General features: G+C 34.2%; 1 protein-coding gene across 1 annotated transcript; it reads left to right on the top strand.

The window, feature by feature from the left end:
* Positions 1-2,798: 2,798 nt before the first annotated feature.
* Positions 2,799-16,190, top strand: LOC129807079 (ubiA prenyltransferase domain-containing protein 1 homolog). Its single transcript, XM_055856103.1, has 2 exons — positions 2,799-3,526; positions 15,320-16,190. Exons 1-2 carry the CDS (start codon positions 3,146-3,148, stop codon positions 15,950-15,952), a joined length of 1,014 nt encoding a protein of 337 aa, XP_055712078.1. The 5' UTR covers positions 2,799-3,145; the 3' UTR covers positions 15,953-16,190.
* The last annotated feature ends 6,587 nt before the right edge of the window (positions 16,191-22,777 follow it).

Below are 22,777 nucleotides of genomic sequence, written 5' to 3'. Positions count from 1 at the left end.
TGTTCTTTTGGCCATTAGAGATATCTATTTTGACGATTTTATATAATACGTGAATGGTGATAATCTGTTCGGACAATAACATAGGACCACTATCACTGTAATAAACTCAAATTAATTTCAAGTATTTAAAAAATAACAAAATTTTAGTGTAATGTCAATAATTATTTAGTGTCCTTGACAATTAATTTTCCAAGTTTCGATAAAGGAAACTAAGGTAAAGGGCTATATGTCGGCGACTTATGGATGGGTTTTATGAAAAACTTATGTAAAAGGACATTTAATTTGATTTTTTTTTGATCGGATGTTCACTCCAACTTGTGGTATAGCTATTTGTTCATCTGATTGTAGACTTTATTTGGAGATAAAATGATTTTAGATTACTAAAAAATTAAAATGTTTTAAAAATGTGGAGTGTTTAATTTCATTTATAGTTTCGGACATTTGTGTTATTTATAGAATTTATTGACCTTATGATGATATGAAATTTTTGGAATATTATTGCCAAATTATGTAATTTGAATATATAATTCCACTGGCCGACTTGAAGGATGCATAGTGGTCGACTTATGAAACGGCCGACTAGAGAGTACCTTTACCTTATGAGAAATTGGAACAAATATGGAACTTTCTCGTTAGAGGGTCTATTAGATTTTTTTTGGCTACGAAAGCATATGGAATGATCGTGAATATCATAGCTGACTACATTAAATTACGATAATCAATAATCCATAACACAATATAGTGTTTACGTAAACATAAAACATGTAATTTTGGTTGCCACCAGTTCCACGGGCCAATAGTATTAAGAAAACAACAACAAATGGTTCAATGTGTCAAAATCAGTCTAATACATCATAGTAAGGTATTCCATAGGAAAATTTTAGTTAAAAAGTTCCTCAGATAAGTCGTGACTGAGTTAGAAATAGATTTTGAATAGCGAATTTGAACAAATTTTCTTTAAAATGAAATGTGAAAATTATCAACAAAATTTTGCGCCCAATTTAAAAAGAGCCGATTGAGCAAGAGTCTACTGTACTTGAAATAAATTTTGAGTTTAATACTTAATTAACTTTTTAAGTAATATTCTTCGTTTTTTTTTTAATTTTTAAATATTAATTTTTAATATTTACATCGTAGTGAAAAGAACGATTTCAAAGCTTTCGAATCATTTTTTTTTATATCTAAACCTGAAGTGCATTTAGTTACGATTAGTAAGTCTAATCTCACACTATAGATAGTCATTGCTAGTTACTAAAATTTAAGAAAAATAGCAATATTTCAAGATATCTAATCGATTTTATTGTAGAAATTAATTTTATAAATTTTGACATTATGTAAATTGTGTTTTTGTAAGAATTAATACACACAAAATTAGAAAACCTGTAGTGGAATTCTGTAATTTTTGTAGCATTGGCACAAGTGAGCTCGAAACCTGACAACGCCAATCCAGCTTTTTTCCCATATCACATGAGCTCGAAAATGCATCTTATTGATCTTTTATTGAAATCTGCGATGCTTATTGAGGATATTAGGCAAATATATTCCGTCTTGGTTTATTTAATAAAATTCATTGTCATTTGAATTGCCAGAAACTCGGCCAGATATCTTATTATGTGACTTCTGATAATGTCACGTGATCTTAACTGACATTGTCACGGATACAGAATTACATTTTTGAAAAAGCTCTCCTCAGATTCGAATGCAATTTGTAATATAGTATTGCCAGAGGTTACAGGATTCTTCTACTGGGTCTTACAGTAGACTCTCACTCAATCGGCTCTTTTTCAATCGGGCGTCAAATTTTGTTGACAATTTTCACTCTTAATTATGAAGCTAATCTGCTCAAATTCGCTGTAGTTCTTCCTATTTTATCGTGATTCTTTATAATTGAGCCTTTTTTGTGGAATTTACAAAGGCTTTGACACCCAAATCTATCGATAAACCGGATGACATTTCGCCCCATATTCCCGATTGAGAGAGACTCTACTGTATTTTCCAATTTTTGGGAGCTTTTAAATCCCATAATTTCAATTTGAATGCTTATAAACAACATTGTTCCCGCCATAAGAAGCGCACCAAATACAATGTCGCTCTGTTTAGCGCTCTACTGGAATTGCGCAACTCCTCTGTCCCAAACTTCCGGCGTGACACTTTCCTACTCCCTTATTTCAGGATGTTCATTTTTAAAGAAATTCTTTTATTTTTTTTATTAATAAAATATTGTTGAACACTTATAAAGTCCTTCAGAAATGCTAATTTACCTTTTCAAAATGTTTGAAAAAAGAAAATGAAAAATATTAAAAAGGAGAACCAAAAATTTTAAATTACATTTTAATAATTTTGCTCTACGTCTTGCTCATTGTCAGCAAGCTTTTTTAAAGCTACAGTAGACTCTCGCAAATTCGGCTCTTTTAAGATCGGGCTACTTTTTATTTCGGGCAGCGGTTACATTTGAAAAATGTTTGTTGTCATTTTTCAAGTTTGATTATGATTATCAAATGAATCAAATATGCTCAAATTTAGCATGCTTTGTCTTAGTTTTGATGTGATTTTGCATTATTGAGGGATTTTCATGCAATTTACGATATATATGAGTGTGTAAACTCAATATCTATAAGCACATTTCGCCCGAATTTCTGTCTAATTCGGCTGACATTTCGGTCCTATATGCCCGAATTTGAGAGAGTCTACTGTATGTTAAGAAAAGTACATTTTCATACAAATAGTATGATTTTTTTTATATATAAAATATGAAGTGAGTACTGATATTGTGTGCAGGGTATAATGGCTGCATGTTCAGCCGGGGTGACGAACAAACACGAGAAAGCGACTCTGATGAAACGGGCTGACGTCGACTGGACAGAATGAGAATATTGTGATTTTCAGTGCTGATCCGGCGAGTGTTTGTGACAAACGGTGCTCTAGTGCTTGCAGTAGTCTGTCCTGACCTGCCTGAGTTGGTGCTGGTGCCGAGATTTGCTGCAAAAGTCCAGGAAAACACAAAGTGGAGAAGAAGTTCATCAAAACATAACCTCCAATTGTGTAACTGTATTTCTGTGGGTGTCTCTGTTTGTCCGGTGGAGAGACTCCTGGAGTGTTTGGTGTGTTGTGAAGGTCGAGCAGGAGCCTGGAGGAAGACACGGGGATGGCATCGTGTGTTGGTGAGGAGATCCGGGCACCGCTCACGGTGGACACGGAGCTGACCCAGAAGGCGAATGGGACCCAGACTCCCAGATCACCATCTTCTCCGGCTGCCCTCATGAAGATCAAGACCTATTTGCTGGCTCTGCGTCCGTGGTCGCTTTCAGCCAGCCTCGTGCCCACATTACTGGGCTCAGCCCTTGCATATCGCTCATCGCATGTCCACGACTTCAATCCCTTCACCTTCCTCCTCACCCTCTTCACCATCATCTCCGTTCACTGTGCCGGGAATGTCGTCAACACGTACTTCGACTTCGTCAAGGGCATCGACAACCGCAAGTCCGACGACAGGACTCTTGTGGATCACATTCTGACAAAAGACGAGGTAAGTCTTCCCTCTCATTATTTCCATATTCTCCAAAAAGGGTTGATGATCTCATGCTGAGATTTTCATCTGATGCAATAAAGCACATGCGAATCTCAGTGTTATCTCTGCTAATTGCAGTATTAGTTGACTCATTTCTTAGTAAGGATATTTATAGATTTTTTTTTATTAAAAAAAAATATTTGCCAGAGAAAGATAGGTCAAAAAGGTTTTTATCGCCTGTCTTACTTTATTATTTAGAAGACACAAAGAAAATACGGAACTTAATATATTCTTTGTCATTAATTTAAATTATATGTAAGTTTTTTTTTGACAAATATATCTGCTCAATTTTTTTCTTAAATTGAAAATCTTTAAAGAAATTCTAAAATAAAAAAAAAATAGCACCTAATAACTTTTCTTTCGAAAAAGTTCTTAAAATTGAGTTTTTTTTAAATTCTTTTTCAATTCAAAAGAAAAGCTGTATTAGTCTATTTTTATATTTTATTATCTATTTTTTTTCAAAGTATTAAAATAAGATTAATAATAGTTTTGTTGTCATTCAAAGCTTTTCAGGGTATATTAATATTAGGATTTTATTTAATCTGTGAAATAATAACAGATTGTTGTTACTTTGAATAAAATATTTTATTTCCAGAAAAAAAGGAAATTAAAGAAATTCTAAAATAAAATAGTAACCTAATAACTTTTCGTTCGAAAAAGTTCTTAAAACAAAGTTTTTTTTTTTAATTCTTTTTCAATTCAAAAGAAAAGATGTACAGTAGACTCTCACTCAATCGGCTCTTTCTCAATCGGGCGAAAAAATTTGTTTCCAATTTTCACGTTTAATTATGAAGCTATTTGCTCAAATTCGCTGTAAATTCTTCCTATTTTATCGTGATTCTTTATTATTTTGTGGAATTTACAAAGTCTTTGGACGCCCAAATCTATCGATAAACCGGATGACATTTTGCCCCAAATGCCAAATTGAGAGAGAGTCTACTGTATTAGGTTATTTTTATATTTTATTATCTATTTTTTTTTTCAAAGTATTAAAACAAGATTAATAATAGTTTTGTTGTCCTTCAAAGCTCTTTTCAGGGTATGTTAATATTAGGATTTTATTTAATCTGAAATAATAACGGATTTATGTGCCTTCTGTTTGCTCCGTTTGCTCCTTTTTTGTTACTTTGAATAAAATATTTTATTTCCAGAAAATAAAGAAATAGCAAAGTTTCATAACTTTGCGGAATGCTCGAACTAACAATATTATAAAGCTATCCGTAAATTATTTTTCTGCATAACCGAAAATATAATGGTTTTGGAAGGGACAGATGGGGGTTAGAGAGAAAAAGAAAAAGACAGTCCGAGATAATGTTGATTTATGGGGGATCACCGAAGATCGAAAGTCGATATCTCTTACCGTTTGACCTCTAGCTAGGTCAAATAAAAACATAATTTCCGAAAGAATGGTTCAATTGTCGGTACTGAACCGATTCATTACCGATGAAGACCGATGCAGCCGGGTTTGAAATTTCTATACCTTTTCAAAAAATCCAAATTTATCCAAGTCGATTGCAAAATGGTCACTCCAAAGTAGTTGACCCTAGACCTAGACCTTCAGTAATTCAAAATGGCGAATTTTCCGGTCAAAGGTATGTTTGGACGAAATGTTCGCCTGGACTAGCTCTAAAACTTATCCAAAAATCATTGAAAAAGCTTGGGTCAATTTTAGAAAAATCCGGAAAAACGTGGTTTTCTGAAGGGTTAAGGAGAAAAAGGAAAAAACATCTGGAGATTAAGTTTTTTTTATTGGGGGTCATCGAAAACCGGAAGTTTGATATCTTTCAGTCTTTAAGTTCCAGCGCGGTGACAAAAAAGCGTAAAAAAGCGGATTTAAATTGCCCTCTCTTTGAGTTCGAGCAGTAATAATACAAACAACTAATATTTGATGTTAGAAGGACATATCGTTAGTCACAATTTTACTTAGAATGGAAGAAATTATAATTCTTTCCTCCCTACAGAGCGAAAAAGTAAAGAATAGGGAATACGGGTATAATGAAAACTCTTCTACACTAACTAAGAAAAAAAATCTAAAAAGTTGAAACAACTCTATAGCAGTGTTGAATTAACTCTACGAATATCGATGTATAATTGTTACTCGTTTTCGTTGTATATTTTAGTAAATAGAGTTGAAACAACTCTTCGTGCGAGTTGAATTAATTCGTCGGATATCGATGTATATTACTCTTTTTCGATGTAAAATTTCATCTCGACTGAAGTATATGCTTAAGTGTTTTCGTTTTCAGAATATACTTCAGTTAAGAAGATTTTCGTGTGACAGAGTTCATATCGAACATCACTTAGAAATATGCCTAACAGTGTTTCATGAAGACATATGCGTGCATCTTATGTGATATTTCGCTCGGAACATAGGGAACTTGAGGTCAAGAAAATATTAATAAAGAAAATTATAAAATAAAAAAAACATAAAATTGCAAAACATATTTATTTTGGGATTTGAAAGAGTTATTTTAACTGTAAAAAAACATTCTTTTAACTCTTGAAATGAGTTATTTTAACTCCTAAAACGCGTTGTTTTCAGTCTTAAAAAGAGGTATTTACACTCATTTGTCATGTAAATTTTGGGAAGAAAAAGTTAAAACAACTCTTCCGAATATTACACCTAAATAGAAGTAAAATGAAATCTAAAATATAGTTAATCGAAAATCACAACGAAAAAGAGTTAATTCAACATCGATTCGAGTAAATTTTACTCGATTATTTTTCTGAGTGTTTGCGGTGAGGGTTTTGTGTCCCTGCTATTTTAAAAGAAGAAAATAGGGGAAATATTTCTTCAAAATGTTTAAGTAAAATTGAACACGAATATACTATTTAAAAAAGGATTTTTGTTTTTTTTTTTTTTAATTGTAAAGCAACTCAGTGAAAAGTTGGAGAAAAAGTGATATTACTCAAGAAAAAGAACAAAATATATATACAATTGAATAAAATTCACATTTTGTTTTGAGTCGCAAAAACAGTAATTCGAATAAAATTAGAGATGACAAAGCGTTCCAGCACTTTGTGGAGTGCTTGAATTCACGAAATAGAGCACTACGTGAATTATATTTTTCATAATTCACGGATTATTTCATTTTATTCAAATTGCATTTTTTTTAAAAGAATGTAGCTTTTATTAATTAAACATTTTTAATACATAAAAGTTTTGAAAAAAATTGGAGTTACCTCACCAATTAATATTGGAAAATTTTTTCGGTCATAGGTGTTTAAAGGTTTCTACACACTAGGAGTAATTTCTTTAAAAAATGCCTTTTTAAAGAAAATTTCCCCTATCCTTGTAGGCAGAAACGTCAGAATAAAAAAAAGGATATTTTTGACGAAAATTGCTTCTAGTGTGTAGACACCATAATGTGAAAAAAAGTCTTGTGATATTAATAAGACAAGTTCGTCAAGAAGATGTTCTTCCATACAGAATATGGAAAAGTTTTGTCAAATCGCAGATAACTGGATCTTGTTAAAAGTTTGTCAAAAGGGTGTTTTTGCATATAAAATGAGAAAAGTTTTTTCCAAATTGATAAATAACATACTTTTGTCAAAATTTGAACAAAATTCATTTGTTCGTTTAACAAGAATTTTTTTTCAGAGTAGGGGGAAGTGGGGCATCTTTGAAATTGGGATTTTTCATCTATTTTTAAATAAAATTGAGCCATATTATAATGTAATTTAGCTTCTCAATCAGTTTGTGCAGATAAATTATATCACGATAAGGCTGAATTTTATTTAAAAATAGGTGAAAAATCCCAATTTCAAAGGTGTCCCACTTCCCCCTATACTGACGGGATATTCACCTGAGTTATTTCAAATACATGTCCGAAAACTAAAAAAAAAATCGCAAGAGTCGTTTTTACGAAATAAACTAAAATAATATGGTTTTGAAGGGGAAGGACGAAGTTAGGGGAGCGGTGAAAAACATCTCGAGATAATATCGAATTATGTGAGGAAAGAGGTTCACTGAAAACCAAAAGTCAATATTTCTTGCCATTTGACCTCTAGTCTTGCAGCCAGCTTGGAAATTTCAAGACCTTTCCAAAAAATCCAAATTTAAGAAAATTGGTTGAAAAATGAGCCCTCCAGTAAGTGATTAAAACTTTAACTTTCGAAAATTTAATGTCGAAAAGCTATCGGTCATTGATAGGTATGAACGAAATGTTCACCGGGGCTACCTTCAAAAGAGCCTTAAGTGGATTAAGTTGATAGAGTAGTGTTTCTATGACTTTGAGATACCGGATCCAAAGCTGAGCAACAGTAGAATATTTCTCAGAAGAATATTTCTGAGAAATATTTTATTATTTTATTTATTTATTTATTTGGACTCTCATTAATCCAAAAATTCATCAAGATGAGCTGCTGTGATATAAAGCGGTTACTCGTATTGGGGAATAAGGTTAAAATAGGAGTGGAGAAGCATAAGGGTTCCAATTGTGGCCAGTAGAAGAATTCGTAATACAGTAGAGTCTCTCAAATCTGAATCTCTCAAATTCGAACGCCGTTTGGATTCAAAATGTCAATTGTTGGGTTATGTTAAAAAATTCGTGTTGTGGATGATTGAAAATCATATTTCTGTGCTGTTTTCTGAATATTTACTTACATTACGAGAGAATAAAATGGAAAGGAAGTTCGTCACCACGAAGATTTGTGAGAAATTCTGGGCATTTGATTCAAAGTGCAATTTAATCTCACGTAAATTCCGTTAGTTTTGAAAATATCGTTCGAATTTGGGAGGTGAGAAATGTCAAAAATACCCCCCAATCGTTCGAATTTGAGAGACTCTACTGTATCACCAAGAATAACTCTATTGAATTTTGCAAACTTCAGTGAAAAATATTCCATCTTTTCTGACATAGCTGTCTGGAAAGTCTGGAATGTAGAATAATCTACAGAAAATCGGTAAAATATCTACAGAAATTCGTCAGAGCGTGCACCAGGATTCGTCAGAAAATCTGCAAAAATTTCTGACGAATTTTGTCCCAAGTCCAAATGAAATTCGTAGGAATATCTACAGATTTCTCAGCAGATTTTCGGCAGAGGTGTAGATATTTTCTGCAGAAATCTTAAAGATATCTGACGAAATTATTTGACGGTTTTTTTTATTGAGGATTATCGAAGAGCAGAAAATGATATCAGAATATATATCTCTTATACCTTTTAAGCCTTTTAAGCTCAAGTAGGGGATTTCTACAATATTCTGGCAATGCTATATAAAGTGTTCTGTAATCGTGACGTGACATTACCATGTCTCATTCTCAGAAGTAATATATTTGACACTTCTGGCAATTCTGATGAATTCTGGAATGATCATCTGACCTATTCCGATCGGTTATGAATCGGTAATGAACAGATTCATTACCAAAAACTAATTTTTATCCGAATATCACCTATTTTACTTTTAAAACTATTTTGGGGGATCTTTTTTTAAGTGATTTATTATAATTTCGTTCAAATCGGTCGAGTGAGAACCGGTAACGGTAAACGGTATATAATGCGGAAGGACTTTTGTAGTATAGTATCTAAGTTACGAGTTCGAGTACTTCGCAAAGTCTGGGATGCTTTGCCACCTTTTTTTCTTAAAAAAATTGTTTACTTTAAATACGAGACTTCCGAAAAAAATTACAAAATATATATATACAGGTAATTACAAAACAAATAAAACACATAATATACTTTATTATTATACAATTAATTTACAAGAATTTAAAATTTACTTTTGATCAATCAAAACATCTTTCTCATTTTCATGAACATTTTTTTATCAATACACTAACGTAAAGTTGCTTAAAAAGATTAAATTTGAGTGTTGAAATTACAAAAAAAAAATCTTGTGAGAAGTATTTAAGTTTCCAGTACATTGCAAATCGTCTCTGCATTCATTCATTTTTCTCTGTTTTCAATACATGCTGTAAGTTCTCTTGAATGGACATAAGTGAGAAAAGAAAACCACTTGGAGTGTGTACCTTATTTTTAGACAATTCATCTGAAGATGTGGGAAATTTCATCTTCACATTGCGAGAAAAGGATGGGGAGGGGGTGGGGCAGGGTGGAAGGTGTTTGAGGAATGTGCATGTAAACAGAAACCTTAATTTATTGTTTAGTTAGGAATAATCTGCGGGAAAATTCCAGAATGGGGTTGAATTCTCTTGCTAACAAATTTTTGGCAAATTGCTGTGAATCTTTGCCTTATGGTCAGAAAGATATGAAACATCTGGCTCCACTGAGAGAGAGAACAATCAGCTGGAAATAGTGCGAAATTTTTACTTGATACAGAGAGGAAGTCCGATGAGTCTGTGTTTGAGAAGAAGCTCCCAGGGTCATCCAGAAAGTATAGAGAGTTCAGATTCAGAACAATACCGTATAGACACCTTTTTGTGACTTTTATCGTGACAATTTTTGTGCTTCAAGCTTTCATTTGAGTTATGTTCGGAAATCCCGCAAGTGGTGAATATGCAAAAGTTCCAAAGGCAAATAGAATTGGGCAGAAGACCGCACAGACAGAGATTTCTGGATATCTTAATTGAATCGTAAATAAATATGCCGAAAATCAATAACATTTTCACGAAATATTTGTATATTGTTGGCAATATTTGTAGACCGCTGCAATAATTGTTATTTGTAAATGGAAACGTGTTTCTGTAAATATTTACAATGCAGTGAAAAATCTCTTTGTATTGTTTATTAAACGATACATTCTACTATATTTACAAATTGTTGTTTAGTTTGGAAATTTATTGACAATATTTTTAGAATCTGAAATATTGTTGATGATTTTAGTAATTTATTTATACAGAAATGGGAGTATAGAAGGAGCATCTCAATTAAAATGTTGCGATCATGGGCAGTTCCTTAAAAAGCTGTATATTTTTTCCCTATAAGAATGACAAGAATAATTGACTAAAGAATAAACTTACAAAACTTGACACGATTTGTATTAATAATACGATAATATTTTTTAATTATGACCTTTAAAAACCCTTAGTAAGAAAGAGTAGAGATCATTGATGGATTTTCTAGATAAAACATTGACTTACACACATTCGAAATTTCCGGAAAAACACAAAAAAAAAACTATATTTTTGATTAAGAGCAGAATCACATTGACAATAAAATGCTCGCTGTAGTCTCACCGTATTTCGTTAATTTACGCATTTTCATTGCAATTCTTACGGAAATTTTCCTTTATCGTATTACCTTATCTTACTCGGTGACACAATGTGAAAATAATACAAGAAAATTGAAGAAATAAAACGAAATTCGATAAACGGTGAGTAAAAAAACTGTGAGATAAATTTATCGTATAGTTTTTTTTGCTCACCGTTTTTCGCATTTTCGTTTTATTTCTTCAATTTTCTTATATTATTTTCACCTAGTGCCACCGAGTATGAGATAAGGTAATACGGTAATCAAGAATTTGCGTAAGAATTACAATGAAAATGCGTAAATTAACGAAATACGGTGAGCATTTTACTGTCAATGTGATTCTGCTCTAATTGAAGAGATGGAACGCACCTTACTTGTCCCAGGAACGACATATACAATTCTCCCGAAAACCAAAAGACACTATTCCTTACCGTTTGGCTACTAGATCTCAAAACGAATACACAGAGTTACTCCGGTTACTCCAATTTTTACAAAACGTCAGTGTTGAAAAATCGCATCAAATTATGAGTCTTTGAAGGAGAGGAATGATACTTTCAAGGTTTCTAAAACTACTGGGACTCCGTGATACGGAGTAGAAACCAAACTGTTAAAGATTGCAACTTGAGTTTACAACAACGGGCAAAAATATATGGGAGCTTGTCCAACCCTTCGCCAGAGATGGGACTACAAGAACAAAATATTTCCAAAAATTGTTGGTAAATGTTTGTGAATTCCGACTGAGGACTTACGAAATGTTCGTAAATCGTATAACCCACTAAAAAGTTTTTAAAATTTCGTATTTTTTTTTACTAACATTGTGCGTAACATGATCACTTAACAAGCATTTTTTATTCGTATATTTTTGTTTGTTTGACAAAACTTTACAAACAAATGACAAAATTTTGCAAACATTTTACTGTGTGCTTACGAACATTTACCCGTTTAACCGTTAATGAACAGTTTTTATAAGAGATTCCACTATATTACTCACAAGGTGTACTGTGAGCAATACTTCGAGTGAATTATAAATCGATTCAAATCAGTTGTAAGCCGGTAATGTACCGATTATGAACCGATAAGTAATTTTTGTCCGAAAATCAATTTTATTACTCTTATTATTTTGGACAATCTTTTAAGTGTTTTATGAATCGGTTCAAATCGGTGTAACATTTACACTCAGCTCTTCGTTATCCGGCACTTCGTTATCCGGGTGACAGCTGCCAAACACTGGCGATTGATGTATTCAAAATTATTTTCACTAAACATGAAGTTTGTCCAGAGTGAATTAAAGTATTATTATCATTGTATCGAAGTTTTTAACACATAATTGTGATAAAAAATGAAACATAAGCACACCATGAAGAAAATTCTCTTGTTCTTTCACAGCAGAAAATAAATTCACACAGCACAAAAGAGAAAAACCGTTGATAATTCAAAAAAACCTAAAAACCTTCATTTTGAAGAGTCGAGTGTAAGTGACGTGTTCGAGCACCGCAAGGCCTGAGACGCTTTGTCACTCTTTATTTTATTAATAATTCACTAGTCAGTCTTTTGAAAGTTTTGCAATAGAAGATTTCAGATTCAGAGATTTCCATTCATAGGACTGGTTACGATCTGTACCAGTCCTATGATTGGTCCGTCCGGCTGTCACCAGCTCTAGAGGTTAAACGGTAAGAGATAGCGACTTGAAACCTTTGGGGGACCCCCCATAAGTCGACCCAAGGATCGTTAACATGCCCCTCCCCTTCCCCTCCAAAACCATGTTCTTTTGGGATTGCTCGAAAACGCGTCGTGCGATTTTTTTTTTCATTTTTGGATACCGTCGTTGCGGGTGACTTTGCACGTTTTTTCGCTATTTTTCAACTTTGCTCTCTAAAAGTGGATAGTTAAAGTGAAGGGAGGGGGGTTTTTGAGTAAAATTATTTGTATTCAGTTGTTAATGAATGGATTTTGTGCCACTAGCATTAATTTTATAAAATTTTACTATGTTTAAAAAAATCAAGAAAAAAGGCTTGCACTTGGGATAAGGTGCGGGTGACTTTGCACTTTTTAAGAAATACTAAAAAATCAACAATTTCTGATAATAAACGACAATGAAAATCTTTACATCTAAGGGTAATATGCACGAGATCTACAAGATGACATGATCGCCATCTTGATTTGACGTTTCTGTCCGCCATTTTGAATGACTGTCAAAACCTAAAACTGGTCCGATTGAGTTGAAATTTTAGTATGTTGTAGCTGATGTCAAGACCTTTTCAGAACGTATCTATGTCCCAGTCTACGTCAAGTATTTACCTAGATACATAGGCTCAAATTTTAAAAATTTGACATATTCATATTTTGGCGATCTTTATTTACTAATCCTTAATTTTAAAATCTAAATGAAATGCCTCAGTAACCGTTAAAAATGGTTGAGGCTTTTATTTTATATATTTATTTACTCTTACATAATTAAAAAAAATAAATGAAAAGTGCATTTATTAATTTTTTTTATTTTTTTCATTTTTGCGAAAACAGTTTATAAGATTCTCAAATAATGCGCTGTTATAAAGAAAAACATTACTTTTCTTTTTGTTTGTTATTTAGATCTCATCGCCTAACGATAGTACTGTCTTTTTTGTGATGATTTCGATAAAAGAAGCTCTCCGTAGTTCTGTATTCATGAAAATGTCAAAATTTTGAACTTGGAGCTCCTGTATCCAGGCAATCGCTTGACCTAGGTCGTATGTTATATATGTTCTGAAAAGGTTTTGACATCAGCTAGAACATACTAAAATTTCAGCTCAATCGGACCAGTTTTAGGTTTTGACAGTTATTCAAAATGGCGGACAGAAACGTCAAACCAAGATGGCGACCACACCATCTTGTAGATCTCGGTCACTTTATCTTAAATTATCAAAAAATTGGATAATTTTTAGCCAAATACTTTTATAATAAAGCTTTAGAAAGACCATTACATGCAATTTTATAACATAAATCATGCGTTCTTAGAAAGATAATAGGGAAAAAAATATTATAATAAAAATAATCAACAAAATCGAAGTGGATTATTCTATCCAGATAAATTTAGAATAGATTTGGGCAATTTACTACTCTGAAATCGATTTTAAAATTGCACCTTCAGATAACTTTTTCACGGAGCTGTTTTTTGACAAAATACCTATATTAGCATTTCATTGACTATTACTGAAGCCACAAGAATCCTTTTGAGGATCATTGTACCTTACTTGGTACTTAACATATCCCTATATACTTTGACATGGTAGACCGGATCGGCGAAGACTATCAATAAGTGCTAGAATTGTTCAAAGTCTCACGAACAGCAGAGTGCAAAGTCACCCCCCGAGTGCAAAGTCACCCGCAACGACGGTATGTTTTAAAGATTACCCAGGCGAACATTTCTCTGGTGTCTACACACTAGTAGAAATTTCTTTAAAAAATGCCTTTTTTAAAAAAAATTCTGACGTTTCTGCCTACGATAGAGGAAATTTTCTTTAAAAAGGCATTTTTTAAAGAAATTTCTACTAGTGTGTAGATGCAAGACGAAAATACCGTTGAATCATTCTTAATAACGGTTTTTCAAGACCAAAGGTTAAAAAGACGCAAGAAAGAGCATTTATCAAGCGAATGAGGCCATTTTTGGGTTCGTTGGGAAGGTCTTCGAATTTCCTATAAAACTGAACCGGTTCCAATCGGTTTTGAATCGGTAATGAACCGGTTCATAACCGATAAATAATTTTTATCTGAAAATCAATTCTATAACATTTAAAACTATTTTGGGGGATCTTTTGAAAAATGTATGAATCGTTTTAAATCGGTTGAGTACCGGTAAACGTTAAATGATGCGAAAGTACCTTTTAGGTATAGAATCTAAGTCACGAGTTGGAGCATTTCGCAAAGCCTAGGACGCTTTTCCACTTCTTTTATTTCTTTTTTTTATTTTTACGGCTATTAAGAGATAGCCAGACTTTCCGGTTTCTTTAGGCCCGATTGTCAAATATTAATTTTCGTAGAAAGCCGCTGGGAATTCTGAGCGTGGAATTTCCATCACGCTGCTTATGCCCTAGACACACTTACGACTTAAGCCGAGAGATGACTTAGTGGAAAATGATGGAAATGTAGCTTAATTATTATTTCGAATATAATTACGCTAAGTCGTCTTTCAGCTAATCCTCAGGTCTGTCGAGGCCCTTTACTCGCCTTATCCCCTAAGGATTGAGGCTTGGGGTTTGTCTGATTAAGAAATTGTTCAGGAATTAGGAAGTGGTTTCTACTTTAAGTCAAATAGAGTTGTTTTAAAAAATCAAGACTTCTTGTGGGCGTGGTTTTTTTTTCAAGAGGGAGAGGCCTACATTGCTCAAGAATAAAAGGAAGATAAGATTACGGGGACATAGTTGTAGTTACTTTTTTACAAAACATTACAAAATATAAAAAAGACAAATTTAGTTGGTTATTGTCCTTCAAGGGGCGTGGCCTAAAATTGTTTAAGGGCAGGGCGTAATTAAGAAGTCAATCAGGAAGGATTAAGAGTAATAGGAAAATTTTTCAGAGCAGATTTGCAGAGATATCGTGTAAAAACAAAACCTGATAAATTTTCAGGTGGTGTCTCTGGGCGCTGTGCTGTATTTGGCAGGATGTGTTGGCTTCATCCTATTGGCGATGTTTAGTCCGGCCCGAATGGAGCACCTAGCCCTGGTTTATTTTGGCGGATTGAGTTCTAGTTTCCTGTATACTGGAGGAATCGGTCTCAAATACATCGCCCTCGGAGATGTACTGATTCTCATCATCTTCGGGCCTATTTCAGTATTATTTGCGTTCATGTCACAGACGGGCTATTTTGAGTGGACCACAATCTACTATGCAATCCCATTGGCTCTCAACACCGAAGCCATTCTCCATAGCAACAACACGAGGGACACGGAATCGGACAAGAAGGTAGGAATTGTGACATTGGCCATTCTTATTGGTCGAACAGCATCACAGGTGCTGTATGCCCTGCTCCTCTTCACACCATACAGCATGTTTGTTGTGCTGGCGGTGAAGTATTCAGTGTGGTATCTCCTGCCCCTGGTCACACTGCCACATGCCTTCCGGATCGAGAAGCAATTTCGCAATCCGACCAGCATGCACAGCGTCCCACGACAGACGGCAAAGTTGAACCTCTTCTTTGGGCTCCTCTTTGTCCTCACGATATTCTGTACGCCCCATTTGCCCTTCATCACCAGGAAGTAACTGTACTACCCAGAGATATCCCTCCTTTAGCAATTATAATGGCTCCCTTCCCATCCCAAAAACTCATCTACTCTCATTCTTATGATACTTTTCATTTTTTTTTAAATGTTACTTTTTGTTAAATGTAATGTTTTCACCAAGAGCAGTTGAGATTTTTATTGGGAGTTTTTTTTGTCGCTGGACTCCTCATGAAAAAAGTGAATAGATGGAAAAATATAAAATTTACTATAAAGAAAAAGAGCATCACATTTAATTAATGAACTTTTTGCAGGGTTCGAGCGTTTTTTTTTGGTCTTCTGAAATTACTAAGAAAACTGGGTCTTAATGGTCTTAATTATCAGTTTTTATTTTATTTCTTTGATAAAAACAATAAATGTTGGTTGATTTCTCAATAAATTAATTTATAATTCAACTCTTTCCGCCGTTTTAGCACAGCTTTTGGTCACGTGGTTACATTTAAAATACTCAAAAAACGGTATACTGTTTAATACATTTTCTGTTATTTTTTGATCTGCAGGGGGATTCTGTATCAGTACGACAATGTCATATGACAAATTTAATTTTTTAAGGGGATAAATTCGGAATATTAATTAAAAATCCGTCTCATATCAATTACTAAAAGCTTTCTAGAGCTGTTTGCAATGGCTATTCAATAAAATATGGGATATAATGTTGTCCTACTTCGAATTTACTACAAAAAATTGTCATATGACATTGTCATACTGCTACAGAATACCCCTCAAAGTGACGCAAAGTTGTTATTATTAATCATATTGAGACACTTTATTTGGTATTACATTGTAATCATTACAATGAGCCTTGTGTTGGAAGAATCGTCTGATCGTAGATCGCCCAGGAACGCCTCCTCCGTGGTGAATGCTTCTTCCGTGCTCCTGAAGGTTTTTGGGCAGAGGCGGTGCATTTAGGTGTGATTCCTTCATAATCACACATATTGCAATCCTCGGATTTTCTCAAAGTGCTCCGATCGAGCTGAAATTTACAGGGTATATGTTTTGAACATCCCTGATGCCGAAAATGGTAGGGCGGCATTTTCGGGTCCGGCGGGTCGTCCGGTCGTCCGTAGTACGCAATATCTCCGGTTTGGAAAGAGATATCTTCATAATTTTTTTTTAAATATATCTACTTGCGCGTACGACGATTTCTATACTATTAGTTTTTTGAAAAACCGGTTCTAAACCGGTTTAAAACCGGGTTTTCTAGGTTTTCTCGAAATTGGCCTATGCAATTTGAACCATTTTATGTTCATGTTGTAGCGCTATTGGAGTAGACCAATTGAAAAAAAGAATTGGAGATTGCTCCATGATTTCTCGAGATATTTCAAGTTGAAGATTGCAATTTTAAGAAATTTCGTGGATTTTCCCGGATTGCAAAATTTTTCGCGGATTTTCGCGGGTCGCGAAAAATTTCGTGGATTTTCCCGGATTGCGAAATTTTCCAGGATTTTAACTGTCCGCGAAAGTTTTCGCGGATTTTCGCAGGTCATAAAATTTTTCGCGGTTTTTCGCGGGTCGCGTATTTTTTCACGAACTTTCGCGGGGCGCGAATTTTTTCGCGGATTTTGCGGGACGCGATTTTTTTCGCGGATTTTCGCGGGGCGCGAACTTTTTTCGCGGATTTTAGCGAGGCGCGATTTTTCTCGTGGTTTTTTCACGGAATGTATATTTTTTCGTATAGATTTTGCCGGATTGCGAAATTTTCGAGGATTTTCGCACAAGCTCTACTTTTCTATGAATCAAAGAAATAAACATTCGCGTGATAAAATTAATCATTTTACAAGTATCATAAATTTTCTAATAGACAGATTCAATCAAAAGTTCAATTTTCGATTTATTAAATCATTGAGATCAATGTCAGATAAGATTTGGATTTCTTTTGGGTAGTGCAGGCAGGAGATAAATGGATTTTATAGAACGTGGGGCTATGAGTAACCATGTTGATAATTTAAAATTTTGATATTTTCCAAAAAAAAAGAGAGCGAGGCGTCAGAGTTGTATCCTAAATAGTCTCTTCTCAGATCTCTTGTAACGTTCAAAGTTTTTAAGAAGGCATTCGAGCAAGGGCAGTGGAAAATAAAATAAATAAAAAATGTTAAGTTCTCTTTTCAGCTTGTAAGACATTTTTGTCAAAATGAAGCGTTCTTATGCATTTACAAGATATTTATGTGCACATTGCACATCTGCAAGCGATTTACTTCAAAATGCTTTTTTTAATGGACTTTTGTGAGGGAGTGATGGGTATTATCGTAGACCAGAAGACGATATCTTCTACCGTTTGATTTATATAATCGGTCTTCCGACTAGAAGCTTACCCCAGTTCCGAAAGGTCTCAAAATCTAAATAATATTTTTTCCAACTAATCTAAATTGTAAAAAAAAATAGAGCAGTTAAGCCATATGGTTAAGCCTTAGGTCTGAAGCGTCCGTATCAGATTAATAACAATTTTTTGTACTTATAAAATGGAAACTCGATGCAGCCGGATTAGAAATTTCAAGCCCAAGAAACAGTAACCTAAAAAGAAAAAATTATTTCGTAAAATTGTTCGTAAATGTTTGTAAATTCCTATTGGGGACTTACGAAATGCTCAAAAATCGTATAACCCACTAAAAAGTTCGTAAAAGTTTGTACTTTTTCACAAACTTTGTTTGTAACTTAAGCACTTGACGAACATTATTTCTAAATTTACAAACATTTTTCGTCTGACAAAACTTTACGAACAAATGACTAAATTTTTCAAACTTTTTTTGTGTTTACGAACAAATGTTCGTAAAAAACACAAAAAAACTGTTCGTCCAAGTACAAACTTTTATGAGCTTCTTTGTGAGTGATACGATTTACGAGCATTTCGTAAGTCTCCAATAGGAATTCACAAATATTTACGTGCGTATTTGCTTAACGACAGTTACCTCTCGGTAGCGCTCATTGTGTAGGCTCCGGAATCGTCCCTCCTCGCATACGGGGCCAAAAATCTATCGTAAAATCCTCCTCTCAAACGTGGCTAAGAGTCTGCAATTCTGTTTGCTGAGGACCCACGTTTCAGACGAATACGTGAATACTGGAAGGATCATAGACTTATACAGTAGTAGCTTAGTCTTCATTCCTAAGGTTCTGGACCGGAAAGGAAATTCATTAGACATACTAAAATCAATGAAATTGCAACAGAAAAAACGACATGGAAGTTTCTGATCGAGTCGATTAGTTTCCAAGATCAGCAGATCACGCTGATTAATCACCATGATTAACTGATTGCACCAATCAGTCTTTATGAATGGCTAACTTTCAGTTAGCCGTTTCCAAATCAGCTGATCACGCAGATTAATATTCAAAATCGATTAATCACGCAGATCAGATTTCATGATATTTATCACTCCAATCAGTCTTCATGATCAATTGCTGATTGCTGCAATCAGTCTCCTAGATAGACTGATCGCATCGATCGGTCTTCAAGATCAGATGATTTCGCTGATTAATCACCCTGATTAACTGATTGCACTGATTATTCTTCATGAACGGCTGATTGCACCGACCAATCTCCAAGATAGGCTGATCACGGAGATTGATATTCAAAATCGATTGATCACGCAATCAGCCTTCGTGATATACTTATCACTCCGATCAGTATATTCATGATCAATAGTTGATTGCTCCGATCAGTTTCCAAGATAAGCTGATCGCATCGATAGGTCTTCAAAATCAGATAATTGCGCCGATCAATCTTCATAATCAACTGATTGTATTGATCGGTCTCCATTAACGGTTGGTTGATTGCACTGATCAGTCTCCAAGATTGGCTGATCACGCAGATTGATATTCAAAATCGGTTGATCATGAAGATCAGCTTTTATGATCAACTGATTGTACTGATCAATCTTCTTGAGCAATTGATGATTGCTCCGATCAGTCTCCAAGATAGACTGATCGCATCGATCGGTCTTTAAGATCAGCTGAGTGCGCTGATTAATCTCCCTGATCAACTGATTGTACCGATCAATCTTCTTGAGCAATTGCTGATTGCTCCTATCAGTCTCCAAGATAAACTGATCACGCAGATTGATATTCAAAATCGATTGATCACGTAGATCAGCTTTTATGATCAACTGATTGTACCAATCAATCTTCTTGAGCAATTGCTTATTGCTCCGATCAGGCTCAAAGATAGGCTGATCGCATCGATCGGTCTTCAAGATCAGCTGATTGCGCCGATCAATCTCCATGATTAACTGATTGCACCGATTAGCCTCCATGAACGGCTGATTGCACCCATCAGTCTCCAAGATCGGCTGATCACGCAGATTGATATTCAAAATCGGTTAATCATGTAGATCAGCTTTTATGATCAACTGATTGTACCGATCAATCTTCTTGAGCAATTGCTGATTGCTCCGATCAGTCTCCAGGATAGGCTGATCGCATCGATCGGTTTTCAAGATCAGATAATCGCGCCGATCAATCTTCATAATCAACTGATTGCATTGATCAGTATCCACGAACGGCTGATTGCACCCATCGATCTCCAAGATCGGCTGATCATGCAGATTGATATTCAAAATCGATTGATCATGCAGATCAGCTTTTATGATCAACTGATTGTACCGATCAATCTTCTTGAGCAATTGCTGATTGCTCTGATCAGTCTTCAAAATAGGCTGATTGCGTCGATCGGTCTTCAAGATCGGATAATCGCGCCTATCAATCTTCATAATCAACTGATTGTATTGATCAGTCTCCAAGATCGGCTGTTCACGCAGATTGATATTCAAAATCAGTTGATCATGCAGATCAGCCTTCATGATCTACTTATCTTTCCGATCAGTATATTCATGATCAATTGTTCAAGATCAGATAATCGCGCCGATCAATCTCCATGATCAACTGATTGCACCGATCAGTCTTCTTGAGCAATTGCTGATTGCTTCGATCAGTCTTCAAGATCAGCTGATTTCGCTGATTAATCTCCCTGATCAACTGATTACACCGATTAGTCTCCATAAACGGATGATTGCACCGATCAGTTTCTGAGATCGGCTGATCACGCTGTTTTATATCCACAATCGGTTGATCACGCAGATCAGCCGTTATGATCAGCTGATTGTACCGATCAATCTTCATGATCGATTTATCGCTCCGATCAGTCTTCACGATCAAATGCTGATTGCTTCGATAAGTCTCCAAGATAGCCTTATCGCGTCGATCGGTCTTCCAAATCGCGCCGATCAATTTCCATGATCAATTGTTTCCACCGATCAGTATCCAAGATCAGCTGATTGCACAGATCAATCTCTAGGGTCAGCTGATCAGTAGTCGATCAGTCTCCATGATCGACTGATTGCACCGGCAAGTCTTTAAGCTTTACCTATCGCGTCGATCTGCCTCCATGATCGACTTATCGTGGCGATCACTCTCCAAGATTAGTTGATCGCGCCTATCAGCCTCCATGATCGGCTGATTGACACTCTAAGTAAATCGAAAGTGGCAGATCTATTCACCCCACAATCTTTAAAATTTTAATATTTCCTTAAAGAGGAAGGCTTCAAAAGTACCCTTTATTTCATAAAATAAAAAGTCTGTCATTTTCCGTCTGCAAAACTTGAACTACATTATAATAAAAGACTATAATTGATGGTTCAATTGCTGTAATTGTTATTCCAAATACCAAATGTGTGCGGTTTAGTCTAACTTCGATCACTTTGAACTTTATAGCTTTGATGAAGGTTCTGTAAATCGACTGAGACAAAGTAATACATCAATTTCTCATGATAACACTTATTATTAATTGAAAGAACCTTAAACTGATCAATGTTTCTTCTTTTTATTTTGTGCTATTGTGGCATTTTTGTAATAATTTCGCAATATGTTGTAATTTTATTTAACTTGACGGATTTTCTTTAGTTTAGAAACTAGTTTTTTGTACTATGTTGTTAAATGTTTTACGTAAAATAATAAATAAAATGAAAGACTTAAGTTTCCTCTTTTCATCTAAAAAGAATGTTAAGAAAAGCTCGAACTTTGAAAGATTAGGGGATAAAATGGGAAATTTACGGGAATTTACTTGGGAAAAAAGGGGAAAAAGTATCTTTTAGGATTTGAGTAGATTATTTTTAAGAAAAAAAAACAAACACAATAACCTGCATTTCTCGTACCTTTAAGTACTCACAATTATCTGTAATTTGTTAATTTTCTCTTTGTTATTACTTTTTTTTGTGTCCCTCTATTTATTTGCGTCGCATTGAAAATATCTCACCCCAATTAACTTATTTGCACAAATTATCATTCTTTTACCCTCATCAACTTTATTTGTTCTCCTTCCGCCTCCGCAGATGAAAATCAATAAAGTGTTTGTCCTTTAGGAAATCCTCCCACGCAGAAAATATCAAAAAAATAATGATAAAAAAAACAACAAATAATATCGACAATATCTGAAACTTTAAGAATGTTTCTTTCTTTTTTATAAATCTAGGAATCAAACATACTCATTCCTCAAGTTGTAAACTCCTGTCGCCCCATTTAACTATTAAAAAAAAACAAGAAATATATCTATTATGGAGAATTATTACCCAATTTTGCTACTTAATTTATTAGTTGTTAAGAGAAAATGAAGAGAATAAAACAAAACAAAAAAAAAACTTTATATATTTTTTAATAAAATAAAATGAGAAAAGAAAATCTTCCCAGATTTGGGGCAAAATACAAAAAATGATACTTTAGAAAAATAAAATTTTATGCATTAAAATTATGTAAAAAAAATGAATAAAAAATGTGGTTGGTTCAATAAAGAATTTCTTTGTACAAAAGAAATAAAACAAAAGAC

Source organism: Phlebotomus papatasi, chromosome 3, assembly GCF_024763615.1.
Source record: "Phlebotomus papatasi isolate M1 chromosome 3, Ppap_2.1, whole genome shotgun sequence".
Taxonomy (NCBI): Eukaryota; Metazoa; Arthropoda; class Insecta; order Diptera; family Psychodidae; genus Phlebotomus; species Phlebotomus papatasi.
The sequence above is the reverse complement of the archived record's forward strand: the minus strand, read 5'-3'. Positions and strand labels throughout refer to the sequence as shown.

Bases quoted from the DNA above. Each gene is read 5' to 3' on its own strand.
- LOC129807079 (XM_055856103.1), top strand. From the start codon at position 3,146: ATGGCATCGTGTGTTGGTGAGGAGATCCGGGCACCGCTCACGGTGGAC. The intron at 3,527-15,319 runs GTAAGTCTTCCC...ATAAATTTTCAG, and splicing joins ACATTCTGACAAAAGACGAG to GTGGTGTCTCTGGGCGCTGT.